Source organism: Theropithecus gelada, chromosome 4, assembly GCF_003255815.1.
Source record: "Theropithecus gelada isolate Dixy chromosome 4, Tgel_1.0, whole genome shotgun sequence".
Taxonomy (NCBI): Eukaryota; Metazoa; Chordata; class Mammalia; order Primates; family Cercopithecidae; genus Theropithecus; species Theropithecus gelada.
This window is the reverse complement of record NC_037671.1, coordinates 110682289-110696858: the sequence shown is the minus strand read 5'-3', so window position 1 is coordinate 110696858 and position 14570 is coordinate 110682289. Positions and strand designations below refer to the sequence as shown.

Below are 14570 nucleotides of genomic sequence, written 5' to 3'. Positions count from 1 at the left end.
GAAATAAATATTATTGAGACTATTGAAGCCCTCTTTTATTCCATCTGTTCCCATTCTCTCTTCCCTCTCATCAGAAACAGTGTTCTGAACTTGGGGCATGTAATTTATTTTCTGTACAATTATTTAAACCTATAAAATGCGTGTGGTTATATGTGTGTATGTTTGTGTATAAATAATACTGTTTTGCAGGATTTACAATCTTATTTAGTGGTTCCACTCAACATGTATTCTTCTACAATCTTTTTTTTCTCAATATGATTGTAAAGCTTATCAATGTTGTTCTAAATTCTGGGATCAGCAAACTGGCCCATGGGCCAAATCCAGCTGGTTGTTTGATTTTATACACCCCTCAAGCTAAGAATGGTTTACATTTTTAAAGAATTAAATAATAAAGAAAATCAAAGAAGTAGACATGACAGAGGCCATATGTGGCCAGAACAACCTAAAATATTTATGATCTGCCCCTTTACAGAAAAAATTTAATGGCTCCTTTTTGTTATTTCTGTTGGGTTATTCTTATCTCTTGATTCTTCTATATAGACATTGAAAAAATTAGCCTGTCAAGTTTCATGGAAAGCCTCTTTTTGATTTTGTTGAAATTACTTTGAATTTATAGATCATTTTGAAGAGAATTGACATATATATGGCATTGGACCTTTTGATCTGTATTAGTTGTCTGTTGCTGCTATAACAAATTACCAAAAATGTGTCAGCTTGAAACAATACAAATTTATTATCTTATATCTGTTTATTTTAGGTCAGTCTCCAACATGAATCTCACTGGACTAAAATAAAAATGTTTGCAGGACCATGGGCCTTTTGGGAGCCTCTAGGGGAGGATGCATTCCCCTGCCCTTCCCAGCTTCTAGGGGCTGCCCATGTTCCTTGGCTTATGGCATCTTTTACCTTCAAAGCCATTGAAACTATCACTCCAAGCTTTGCTTCTCTTATCACATCTCCTCTGACTCTGTCAGACTCTTCTGCCTCTTTCTTTCATTTTTTAAGATCCTTGTGATAACATTGAGCCCAGCCAGATAATCTAGGATAATCTTTCCATTTCGATGCAGTCATCTCAAAGCAACCATAATTTCTTCTGGAACCTTAATTCTTCCTTGCCATATAATCTCACATGTCATAGGTTCTAGGGATTAGGATGTGGGCATTTTGGCCTGAGGGGAGGGATTAGTCTACCTACCAGAAGCCTATCTAGTGAGTTTTTTATTTCAGTTAGTATATTTTTAAATTCCAAAACTTGCATTTGGTTCTTTTTATATCTTTTATTTCCTTGCTGAGACTATTTTTTCATTTGTTTCACGAGTGATTTTAATTGCCTGTTGGAATGTTTTTATGATAGCTGCTTTAAAATTCTTGTTAGATAATTCCAACATTTGTGTCATCTTGGTGTTGGCATCTGTTGATTTTTCTCATTTGGGTTGAGTTTTCCTAGTTCTTCGTATGACAAAAATTTTGGATTGCATCCTGTACATTTTGAGGATAATGTTATGACACTCTGATTCTTATTTAGATCTTCTATTTTAGTTGGCAGTTAGCAGGTTTAGGTTCAGAAACACACATCCTGGCCCACTTTGGTGGTTTGTGGTTCAAATATCAACTTAGTTTTCAAAGGCGTTGCCATGCTATTTTGGTATGCCCCACTTATGTGTAATCCAGAAGCCAATCTAAAACCTGGGCAGTATTCCTCACCAGGGTTCAATTCTCAACTCATTGGCTGTGTTGATTCTGGTTGGTTTCACACACTGGCCTCTTGGGAAACCATCCAAGATTTCATGCACAGATTTAAGAACTCTTTCCTTCAGCTCCCTTCTCTCTGTGATCCCCCCATCCCAATACACACTCTCTAGCCTCTGCTAGATACTTACTAAGTGCAGGGCAGGAATGATTGACAGATCTCCCCCTTACACAGTCTCGGGTTGGGGTTGGAGGCAGGGTGTGGGAATTGAGGTGAAGGTGAAGGAGTAACACTTCTGTCATATTTCAGGTTAGCACAGGGCAGATATGGTTGATTAATAGAGTTTCTTTTTTTGGTAAAAGTTTCAAATATTTCATTAGAATTATTTATTGGTACCTTATATTGTTTGATGCTGTTCTTATACTTCCATTTTTAAAAAGTAAATTTGACTTTTGAGGTAATTTAATTGGAGATTTGAAGAGTATGGCACAAGATTATGATATAAATATGTCATAGTGATGTTCCTTTCCTTAGGGGATTACTTAATTGAATCACTAAATGGAAATTTGATCATGATTGAGCTGTTGTCTTTAAGACCAATCAGGAATTTTTATTTTTAAATTTTTATTTATTTATATATTTTTTTTTTGAGACTTATTTATATTTTTAAGGAATTTTTACAATAATTTGAAGATGTTTGGAATTGATAAAGGATTCTTAAAACAGTTTTTCTTCTGTTCAGCTTCTGAGAGGAGCCTGGGAGAAAGTAACTTAGAGGGCTGCAGATATTCCTATAAAAATTGATAGGAAAAACAATTTAAAAATTGAAGATAAAAAGAGAAGAGAAAAAATCCCAATGTGACAATAGCTAGTAGATATATAAGAAGACACTTTAAATTATTTGATAATGAGGTTCACCTATGTTGGTAGAAACATGTTCCACTTCATTTACCAACCAGGGAATGACTGGTTAATGAAGCATGGTGAGCAGAGCTTTATTCTTGACAGTAGCATGCAGGAACTTTGCCTGTAAGTTTGTATAGTTTGCCTAAAGTGGGATTAGACTTAAGCAATAGTATTAACTTGGAAATTTGCATTGTACATATTGGAGGCCACAAAAGTATAATTTATACTTTTCTGAAAGGTTTATAGGAAAAGATGAAGCAAGTAAGATCATAAAACAGTGGTTTGGGATAGGGTTTGGAGTGAGTGATGAAGGAAAGAGGAACCAAATATGACTCAGAGATTTTTAGTGATTTTAGTTTAGGCATTTTGGTAGATGATGGTGCCATTCACTAAAATAAGAAAAGCTGGAGGAAGAACGGGATTATGAAGAGAAAAAAATAAAGAATTTGGCTTTGGATATGTTACATTTGAGATGCTTATTATACTTCCAATGATGAAGTAGGCAGTTGGATATATCAGACTGGAATCCAGTCTACCCTAGAGTTTAAATTTTGGGCCTCATCAGCAAACAGATGGTGTTTGAAGCCACAGGATTGTATAATATTATTCAAAGGAGGAGAATAGACAGAAAAAGAGAAGAGGGACTATGACCAATTCAAAGACATGCCAACATTGTGAAACTGGATAGAGGAGTCTGAGACAAAAACAAAGAGATTGTTTTGACAGAAGTCAAAAGAAGAAAGTGTATCAAGACGGAAGCATTGGTCATCCATTTCAGTTGCTGCTAAAAATAAAACGAAGTTGAATTTCACACCATGGAGGTTATGGTGAGCCTTGAAAATAGTTACAGTTGTAGAGATAATCCAGTTTAGTGTAGTAAGAGAGAATGTTGTGGACATTCAACTCTGGACAGTTATTGCTCTACACATGTGCACACACACACACACACATTCACCAATAGACAAGATAAAGGAAAAATGTAATCTAATACATTGAAAAACTTGTGCTGAAGAGAAGGAACACAGGATTCTGGAAGAAAATGGAGAGCAGCTACATGGTTTGGCTTCTACCTCATTTACTCCTCTGAAGCCCCACTGGTGGTCAAAAAGTCCCAAGAAATTTCATTAAGACTCTTGCTTGTGGAATGTAAAGAGAAGATATGATGTTGGGAAAGCATGAATTAAATGGATGAATAAAGAAAATAAATCAAGAGAGCCAACTTTCTCTGTTGAAAGAGAAGAATCCAAAATTCACACTCAACTGGGGAAAGGGTTCGAAGCCTGGGAATATCTCATTGTGGAAATACATTATATCCTCTCTCCTCTACTTCATTAGTTGGAATGAACTCAGATACAGGACAGTCCATGTAATCTCAGAAGACAGAAAGGAACCAAAAAATCAAACGTAGTGTCCACACCACTCAGGCTGAGCTTCCGTGCTCTTCTGCACAGCTCTCCATGCCAGCTGCTGTTCTCTCAGACTACAAAAAAGTGGATAAGAAACGAAATTCCTGGCTCTAGAAGAGAAAACATGGTTCATGAAAACCTGTACATGAGTGTTTATAAAAGCATTATTCTAATGGCCCCAAAGTGGAAACAACTGAATGTTCATCAGTTGATGAATGAGTGAATACAGTGTGGCATAACCATACAATGAAATATATTAGTTTGGCAAAAATAATGAAGTACTAATACTTGCTGCAACATGGATGAATATTGAAAACATTATGCTAGGTGAAAGAAGCCAAACACAAAAGACCACTTATTGTATGTTTTCATTTACATAAAATGTCCAGAATAGTAAAATCCATAGAGACAGAAAGAAGGTTAGTGGTTGCCTAGGACAGGCGGCAGTTGAGGAGAAATGGAGACTAATGGATATGGGCTTTCTTTTTGGAATAATAAAAATGTTCTTTATGGCTCACACCTGTAATCCCAGCACTTTGGGAGGCTGAGGCAGGTGGATTGCCTGAGCTCAACAGTTTGAGACCATCTTGGGCAACACGGGGAAACCCCGTCTCCACTAAAATACAAAATATTAGCCAGGCGTGGTGGCATGTGCCTATAGTCCCAGCTACTTGGGTGGCTGAGGCAAGAGAATCGCTTGAACCTGGGAGGAAGAGGTTGCAGTGAACCGAGATCGCGCCACTGCACTCCAGCCTGGGCGACAGAGACTCCATCTCAAAAAAAAAAAAAAAAAAAAAAAAAGTTCTTCACAACAGTGAAAATATGAAATCAACCCAGGTGTTCATCAGCAGATGATTGGATAAAGAAAATGTGGTACATATACACAATGGAATCTTACACCATAAAAATGAATGAGATCCTGTCATTTGCAGCAACATCAATGGAATTGGAGGTCATTACGGTAAGTGAAATAAGCCACATGTTCTCACTCATATGGGGGAGATAAAAAAAAGTGGGTCTAATGATAGTAGAGAGTAGATTGGTGGTAACCAGAGGCTGGGGAAGGGTATTGGGGAGGGGGAATGAAGAGAAGTTGATTAATGGGTACAAGTATATGGTTTAATACACTAAATAAGACCTAGTGTTAGACAGATCAGTAGGGTAACTATAGTTTACAATAATGTATTGTACACTTTGAAATAGAGTAGAAGAATTCGAATGGTTCTATCAAAAGAAAAAGACAAGTACTTAAGATGATGGATATCCCAAACACACATATTTAATCTTTGTAAATTATATGTATGTATTAAATTACCACATGTACCCTGGTACTATGTACATCTATTATGCATAAATAAAAATGTTCTAAAATGTACTGTGGGAATGGTTACACAACTCTATAAATATACTAAAAATGATGAAATGATGCATTTGAAGTGGGTTAATTTTATGGTATGTGTATTATATCTCAATAAAGCTATGGGGGAGGGGAGAAAAATGGTCTTGGAGATGGTGGGGTGGAGGGAAACAACCAAAAATTTATCACAATATAGAAGAAACAGTAACATATCTAGGCAGAGTCAACTAACATGAGAAGGTGAAAAAAAATACAGGATGTATACAGCAAGTGTGGAGATACTACAGGCAAAAAGGGAAAATACCATGTAGTAGAAGAAAAAACAACTCAATCTGGTAGAAATCATAACTCAGGTAATTCTTCACTATCTGTTTATGTATGGAGAACTTAATGAGAATATTAATTTAATAAGAGAGATAAAAGGCAAAACTATAAAAAAGAATGAGATCACAAGGGATATTGCAAGTCTAAGGTAACAAATCAAGGCTCAAAGCAACATCTTTATGGAACTAATTAAATTTTTTTAAACAGTTAAGGAACAGAATAAATATCATTGAAAGCTGAATTTCAAGACTATAATCTCTCCCTAATCTGAAATTCAAAAAAATACAAAAAATTATGAAAAGTGAGAGTATTTTTTTTGTAACCCCACTTGGCAGCATAATTTCATAATGTGTCCTGAACAGATGTGAGGCTATTTATAATCTTCCTTTATGCAAGTTGAGTATCTATATTTATAGTTTTATTTGAAAAAATAAAACATTAATGCTTTTGAATACTGGGTGCTTCCCAGACTCTACTGGGAGTATCATACACTATATGGGATATGCATTTGTTATTTTCTAAAATATGAAATCATTTCAAATTCCAAAACATATATGGCTTCAAAGGTTTCAGAAAGAGATGGTAAACCAGTAATAAAATAGGGGAAATGATTTGTAAATAAAAGAAACAAAGAGATTAAATTAATTAGAAACCCTAAAAGAATGGAAAAAAGAAAAAAAAAGATCTAATATGAGGAAAATTGATGCGTTTGAAATGAGACAAACAAAAGCAATAGAAGTATATTTAAAGAACTAATAAAAAAATTTCTGAAGTGAAGAAGAAAGTGTTCAAAAAACACACTGGACGGGGTGCGTAATCCCAGCACTTTGTGAGGCTGAGGTGGTGAGGCTCACGAGGTCAGGAGATTAAGACCATCCTGGCTAACATGGTGAAATCCCGTCTCTAATAAAAATACAAAAAATTAGCCAGACATGGTGGTACGCACCTGTAGTCCCAGCTACTGGGGAGGCTGAGGCAGGAGAATCACTTGAACTCGGGAGGCGGAGGTGGCAGTGGGGGGAGATTGCACCACTGCACTCCAGCCTGGGTGACAGAGCATCACAAAAAAAAACAAAAACAAAGATTAAAAAAACCACTGCAATACAGGAAAAATTCATGTGAAATATCAATACCAAATTGTTATGAACTTCAAAGATAAAATTATTTAGGCACCCAGGCAAAAAAAGTAACTTACTTACAAAGGGAAGAGGATGAAGTTGGCCCCTTACTTCACCACAGCAATATTCAGTGACAGAAAATGCTAGAGTTCTATCTTCAAACTTCTAAAGGGAAGAAAATATGGTCTAAGAACACTAAATTTAGTCAAATATCAGTATGAATTAAATCAGGAAATATAACAGTCGTTAGTCCTTCTTAAAACGTATTGCTTGACAGTCAAACAAACTAGTAGCTTAGGCTCAATACAAACTCAAGAATAGAGAAATTATGTTAAAAGGAATAGTGGTGGGCATTGAATCCATGTGAGGTTACCCCTCCTAGTTTACTTATAAAGCTTAAGAAAGGCTACATTTAATCAACATTGCTTTCACCCTCCTGAACAATCCATAGATCTTGGAATGACTTAATTCTGGTGTCATCTCCCCATCTTTCATATTGTTGTTGTCCGTATCCTTAGTTTTGTTCTTAAAAGAACATTCCCTCTGAAATACTCATTAATTTTCTTTTACAGTCGGTGCTTAGCGATTTTGCCAAAACGTTTTTCAATTTCTTTGCTCATCATTGCATATTGCATTCCATTAATTGTCTTTCCTCCTTCCTTAAATATATCCTTTTGTCATTATTTTGGTGAGGTAGTTACATTTCAGTTTTCTTTTGTTTGGAGATATCTGTATTTTGCCTTCACCTTTGAATAATAATTTCACTACGGACAAAATTCTCAATGGATAGTTATGGTCCCCCAGCACTTTGAAGATACTATTTCATTATCATCTGTTTTCTGTGGATGCTTTTGAGAAGGCAGCTGCCAGATGTACTTCTGTTTATTTGCAGGTAATTGACCTTTTCCTCTCTGGTTGCTTTAAGGTCTTTTATTTAACAATGATGCTTCTGGATTTGAAATTTTCCTTCCTCACACTCCCCACCCCCCACCCGCCTTGTTTCCTTTCTTTTCCTTTCTGTTCTTTTTCTTTTCTCTTCTTTCTCTCCTCTCTTTTCTTCTTCTTTTCTTTTCCACATTTTTTTGGCACTTCTCTTTCTCATATATTCTTCTAGATAAACTTTAGGATATTTACCCTTCCAAAAAATCTAAAGAGAATTTAAAATTTGACTGGAATTTCACTTGACCATTAATTAATTTGGGACAAATTTGTAACTTTAGTATGTTTAATATTCCTATTTAGAAACGTGCTATTTCTATCCATTTAAAAATGTCTGCCTATGAATTGCATGTTTATTTATCAAATCGTGTTGTATAATTCTTCTTAAATGAACTTACAGGTTTGCCAGATTTTTGTTTCTGTTTTGAAGAGACGATTTCAATTTTAAATTCCACATTTTCTATTTGGTCATTGCTGCATTAAAGAAACGTATTGACTTTTGTATTTTCTTGTGTCTGGATAGGTTTGATTCTACATAGTTTGCAGGGAAGTAGCATAAAGGTCAAAACACAAAAGGGGGTGCAAACAGCATCCCCAGAGATTTAAAAAAGTGGCAAAATCTGTGTTTAAGGGCAGGTATGTTCTAATTTACTAGACAAAATTAGATGACCAAGAAAAGCACTTTTATTTTCAAGTAGACAGAGAAAGAAAAGTAATAATTAAACATGACTAAGGTAAAGATTAGATTTGACTATAGAAATTTCTGGTTGCAAAGGCTGAACTAAACTCAAATGGGGAAATAATTACACAGAAAGATTGGTTCTATTCAAATTAGGAGAGTTTGAATTATATGCATCAAGTAATACCTCAAGTTACTGAGAAATTCCAATGCAGAGATAGTAGAAATAATTTTTTTAGACATGAATGGAATATTCCTAACTTATAAAATCAATATTAATATCATAGAAAGCATCAGGTCAACATAAAAATCTGAGGATAAAGTAAAAGAAGTGATCAATTTATAATTTAGAACTACTTAGAAGAGCTTAAGAGGTTGCCTTTGTCAAAACACATCATGCCAGATCAATTTAATTCTCCTTTATGGCAGAATGACAGTCCACAAAGATAAGAAGCCTTTGAGAAACATAATATATTTTAATTTCAGTAAAAGTTTTTGTGTTGTTGTATATGACATGTTATTTATAAGCTAACGAAGTATGGTATGGTGTACTGTTTGCAGTAGTTAATTATTGTTCACCAGTTTCCGACTGGGAGCTCATATCAACAGGCCATCACAGGAATTCCTGGTGGAGTTCTTTGGAGTCAATAATGTGATTGAAAACCTAAACAAAAGATTTGAGATATTATCAGTGAAATATGTAGATATTACAAACTACATACCAGTATTAGTGTCTGGGGCTAAACTTCAAAACAATCTTGAAATATTAGAAAAATTCTAAAAAATTAATCAATATTAGTAGCAAGAATTATAAGATGTGAGGAATAATTTGCGAACATCTTGGGAGTAAAATAGTTGCATAGTATAGAAAGACGGCACAATGGGAATTAAAGAAACAATTTCAGTTATTTTGTGGGGCAGAAGTTGAGTAGGAGTGTAAGTGTTAAGAAGACCACAGACCAAAATGTGGTAGAATAAAAAGTATTTGTTAAAAGAGATTGAGAAAGAAATATGAAAGGAAGATGGAAAGGAAGGAAGGCAGAAAGAAGGAAGAAAAGAAAACATAGAATTTGTTTGTAAATATATGGTATATAAGCTCTAAGAAAGTCCCTCTTCTGCTCAATACTGGTCACACTTCTCAATGCATTTTAAAAGGATATGAAGAAATGGAAGTGAATTTGAATAAGAGCAACAAGGTGATGGAAGGGCTTGATATATATCCTAGGCCAAAAGGTTAAGAATTTAGTATTGTTTGGACCAGAAAAGGGATAGGAAAGGGATGATTTGATTATCATTTTCAAGTATCTAAAGGACTTTTCTGAAAGATAACCTCCGTTGGTGATTTCTGTGGTCTACAGAGGATGAACAAAAGCACAAAAGGAGCTTAAGTTTAAAGCAGAAAAGATCAGGTTTGGATATAAGTTGTGGGTCTCTGCCATCAGGGAAATGAAAATTTGAAATGATTTCTAAAGGAAACTTCAAGCCAAGCAGCAGCATAAGTCTCCATGTTGGATGTAACGTTGGGCTTGGAAACAAGTTTGGGAAAGACAGCCTATGCCAGGGGTCAGCAAGCTCTGGCCCACAGGCCAAATCCAGCCCTCCCCCTGACTATGTGGATGGTCGATGTGCGAAAAGTGACTTTTACAATTTGTAAAAATTTCATGATACAAGAAAATTATATGAAATGTGACTTCAGTGTCCATCAGTAAAATATTATTGGAACACAACTATGCCTATTCATTGACATTATTGTTTGTGGCAATGTTGGCACTTTACAATGGCAGAGTTCAGGAGTTGAGAGTGGGACCATACAGTCCACAGAGCCTCAAATGATTACTATTTGGCGTCTTGTGGGAAGAGTTTCCCAATTCCTGACCTATATGATTGCAGCCACTTACACAATGCCTGGTCTTGACCTCCAAAGTCTAGAAGCTCTCCTTGTTGTAATAGAAATGAACACCTCTGGGGTCAGCTGATGAATACAAGCGGCACATCTTTTGAAGGGTCCTTGAGAGAGCTTTAGGTCCACAGAAGAACACGCCAATGCTGCTGCTGCAGTAGGGGTAAGAAAAGGAAAGAAAATGTCACCTGGAGGCAAGGCCAGCCAGAAGCCAAGACAATAAGATTAGTGAAGTGGTTGTGACTATGAGGTTACTTATTTATTTTTCTCCCTTTCTCCCTCCATGTCTTTTTTTCTTAGATTCTTTTTTTCTACCTACTTTCAGCACCATGCTCTCTCCCAGGTTCTCAGTATCCTCCCCTGAACTAATCAGGGAGGTGGAACCGAGAAGACTGAGGCATGAAAGCGGCCATGAGACTGTTGAGGGGTTTTGATACAGAGGGATTTTGATACACCAGGCTTTTTGGCCAGGTGACCTTGATTCATGTCTCCTTGGATACGTGACCAGATGTAAATTTCCTGAGAACATAAACCTGATCTGTTTTATTCCAGCACCTGGAACAGTGCATACAGTGGACAATCAACACACATTTGCTGAATGAGTGGCTAAATGGCTTTGCTGAGTAGTATCTGCGTGGTCTTGGGCAAGTCACTATACCTCAGTTTCTGCATCTGTAAAAGATGATAAGGACTACTTTGTATGTTTTATCAAAAGCAAGATGAGATAATACATTCAAAAGGGTTTTGAAAAGGTTAGTTATTACTAATGTCTTGTTCAGCCCTGCCTTTTTATAGATAATAAAATTTATGCTACAGTAATAGCAATTTAATTAATTTCTCCTGTTGGAATTATTTTAATTTTCAAAGAAGGCCAGAAGGGAGAGCTGAAAAAGAAAAAGACATTGCTGATAACACAGTCACCCAAACATTCTCATCTCTAATCTTGACATTGCTGAGAATACAGTCACCCAAACACTGTCATCTCTAATGTTGACATTGCTGATAATACAGTCACCCAAACACTGTCATCTCTAATCTTGACATTGCTGATAATACAGTCACCCAAACATTGTCATCTCTAATCTTGATATTGCTGATAAGACAGTCACCTAAATATTGTCATCTCTAATCGTGACATTGCTGAGAATACAGTCACCCAAACACTGTCATTTCTAATCGTGACATTGCTGATAATACAATCACCCAAACATTGTCACCTCTAATCTTGACATTTCAGAAAACTGTGTCAAAGAGATACTTCCTGCATATAGTGACTATCCCAAAGCTGCTCAAATGCCTTGCGACTTAGTTTATATGTAAACACCACATTCATGCTGGGGTTCAAAGTTGTTTTTGGAAGTTGGGGTGCATCAGTCTCTCTATAGAGATTTTCAGAGACTGTGTCTTTTTTCTCTTGTGTTGAATATTACTATTCTTTGTAGCATTTTTTCCAACCTCTAGCATAAGCTGAATTGGTTATCTAGTGTGGATCAAAACTTCTCAAGCTTTGCTGTGCATAAAATCATCTAGGCAGATTGTTAAAATGTAGATTCCTAGGCTTGAAGTCAAGGAATGCATGTTTAGTAAGGATCTCGGGTGATGTTGAGGCAGATCGCCCTGTGAGCCACACTTTGAGAAACACTGTCATCAAGACATTCTTTGGGCTTCAGGACCAGCTCACTATACCATCTCTGTTTCTTCAGACATAGATCTTGCTGAAAGTGTCTATATAGCCTATTTTTTCTTAGCTTATATGTTAACATGATCCTCTACCATGTATCATAGCCACATTTTAATTGTGTGTTCCAGGACCATCACATTCACAGTAGAAATTGATGGTTCCACTGCATTTCAAACTCCAGCTTCAAAGGAATTTATCAATGGCTTAATTTATAAATGACAATATGTTTAAAATGTAGCACTACTGCTTTCAAAGAAACCATTCCCATGGCTAAATTTGAGAAAGTAATTTTTCAGAAAATATTTCCCACAGAAAAGTATGAGTTTATGGCTTAATGAAGAGATTTTGAGGTGTTTATGGAAATGAAAGGCAATGGTTAAGAGTGCTCTTGGCTCCACCACTTCGTTGCTGGGTAACTTTGGGCATGTTAATTACCTTCAGAAAGCCCCCAGTTTCTCATCTATAAAATGGGGAGAATTATATAATCTACCTCCTAGAATCTCTGTGAGGATTAAGCAAGACATTGCAGGTCTGGCTGCTGGTCCTGTGTCTGGCACACGGTGTGCTCTCAGGAACTGCTAGCTTCCTAATGTTATTTTCCCATGTGATGACTATTGGTGTCTGCCTGTTCCGTGAAGCTGAACAGAAGATGTGGTGCGAGGTGTTAACACAGAGGTGAGTATGTGGACTTACTGAGATCAGCACTAGATTTTTGAGCTCTGGACTGAAACATTTTGAATGGTAGATGGGTCAGGTGAGACCCTTCCCAGTGAGGAGTCACAGCTTTGCTTTGTGTCTGATGCCCAGAGGTATCCTTGCATCTATTTTCAAAGATGCTGTTATGGGTGGTGATATTTTTCCATTAGTGTAGATGTCACCAAAGAGATTGCCCACTGGCCCACTCCAACAGGCTAAGACTGCCCTTTCGTTTGCAGCGACAGTAACTGCAAACCTGATGGTGCCCTTTGATGCTCTGCCTTTAAGACTCCATTTCAAAGGATTCTGATTGCTGCTGCCCGGTGTTCTACTGGTGTCCCCAGCAGTTCACAGCTCCCCTGCCTCTTTTGAAGTTGTGGCTATCACACTGCACAGCTAAGTCCACACTTTACTCAGGGGCCATAACCGCCATGGTGATGCAATCACCAAAAAGTTTCACAAAGGCTGTTTATTATCTACTTTCTGCTAAGGTGGAAAGGTCAGCCCTTCACTGGCTCTCTGTGAATCACTGTTCCCACATACAGCATTCTTCTGCTTGCCTGGCTTACTCTTCTCGGCATTTATGACTCCAAGTATGGAGAATTTCTTGTCACAAATGCATACTGTGAATCACAAGGCAGAGAATCCACGCAAAGTAGTTAAGGGACAGATGTGGCATCTTTCCTTTTTTTTTCTTTTATGAGGCAACGGACAAGTGCAACAGAACCCTAATGGGGTTGGTAAAGAAAAAATTCTTCTATAAAATTTAATTACCCACAATCGCTTGGAATTAAAAAGAGATTCTCTGCAAAAGAAGCGTAAAAACACAAGGTGCTATTCTTCAGTTTACAGTCTGCATGAGCTTGCACACGCATGGGGGAGCTGGATCGGGGGCAACGTTAACGGCATTGATCAGTCTGGGCTGCTGACTTTGATGAGGAAAGGACAAATTTTACCCAAGCTGCAAAGATGGCTAACATTCACGGCATTATTTTTAGCTCTGATAAACAATAAAGAAAATTCTCCTTTCCCTCTCTATGTCTGCTAAATAACTGTTGTGCTCTTCTCTGTGGGGTTGGCGCATTTTTCAAAAAACAGTTCAGTGATGCCATGCATGAAAGGCATCCAAAATATCACCCACCAGGAGATTTCAGCCCCGCAGATAAATGGGCTTGTGGGTGCGCCCAGGAGTAATCCTACCACCTTGCTGAATTCCCAGGTTCTGCTGCCGTGAGCCCTTCTCTCCTTAAATTGTATGTTTGTTTTTATGTGTTGGCTTTTATGCTTGGTAAATTATAACCCTGTAGGGGCAGACCCTAAACCCCATTTAAAAAAAATCAAATTACTTTATACCCTGAGTGCATTCTGCAAATAAAATCAATAAACAGAAGCTTCCCGTGGATTTATGGAGGCTTAGAAAGAAGATGAGAGCGACAAACTCTGTATCAGACAATGGACACAACTTCTGGTTAATCCTTTCTAGTGAGTGTTTTTCATTAGAAATGCCTCCAAATGATTCATCACATAATTATATTTTGTACAACACCTTCTTTTTTCAGAACCACAGATGATAATTGTGCTGGCCAGCTTTTTTTTTTTTTTTTTAACCTATCTCCCAGTTAATTTGTAGCAGCCTACGACATTACTTTTCTCTGTGTCCTAATTACTCAGTTGCTCATGAGTTGCTGCAGATGTCCCTAACCAGGCTCACTGTGGTGATTCTCCTCCTGCCCACACTCCACAGGCTCTGTTTTCTTTGGCAGCCAGAACTGTGCTGTTCGGACTCTTGTCCCAGCTCCCTCATTGGTCTCATGGTGCTGCCACTTGCACATACTGGCCATTCTGCTAGGCTCTGAGGTGCATAGATAAAGTTG

General features: G+C 37.1%; 1 protein-coding gene across 1 annotated transcript in view; it reads right to left on the bottom strand.

Annotated features, from left to right (window-relative positions):
• Positions 1–8474: 8474 nt before the first annotated feature.
• NOX3 (NADPH oxidase 3) overlaps positions 8475–14570 on the bottom strand; it is a 60155-nt gene continuing 54059 nt past the window's right edge. The window contains exons 13-14 of the mRNA XM_025384060.1: positions 10318–10471; positions 8475–9083 (exon numbers count right to left, since the gene is read on the bottom strand). Coding sequence (XP_025239845.1) covers positions 10345–10471 — 127 coding nt within the window. The 3' untranslated portion in view covers positions 8475–9083; positions 10318–10344. The remainder of the gene's footprint in view (positions 9084–10317; positions 10472–14570) is intronic.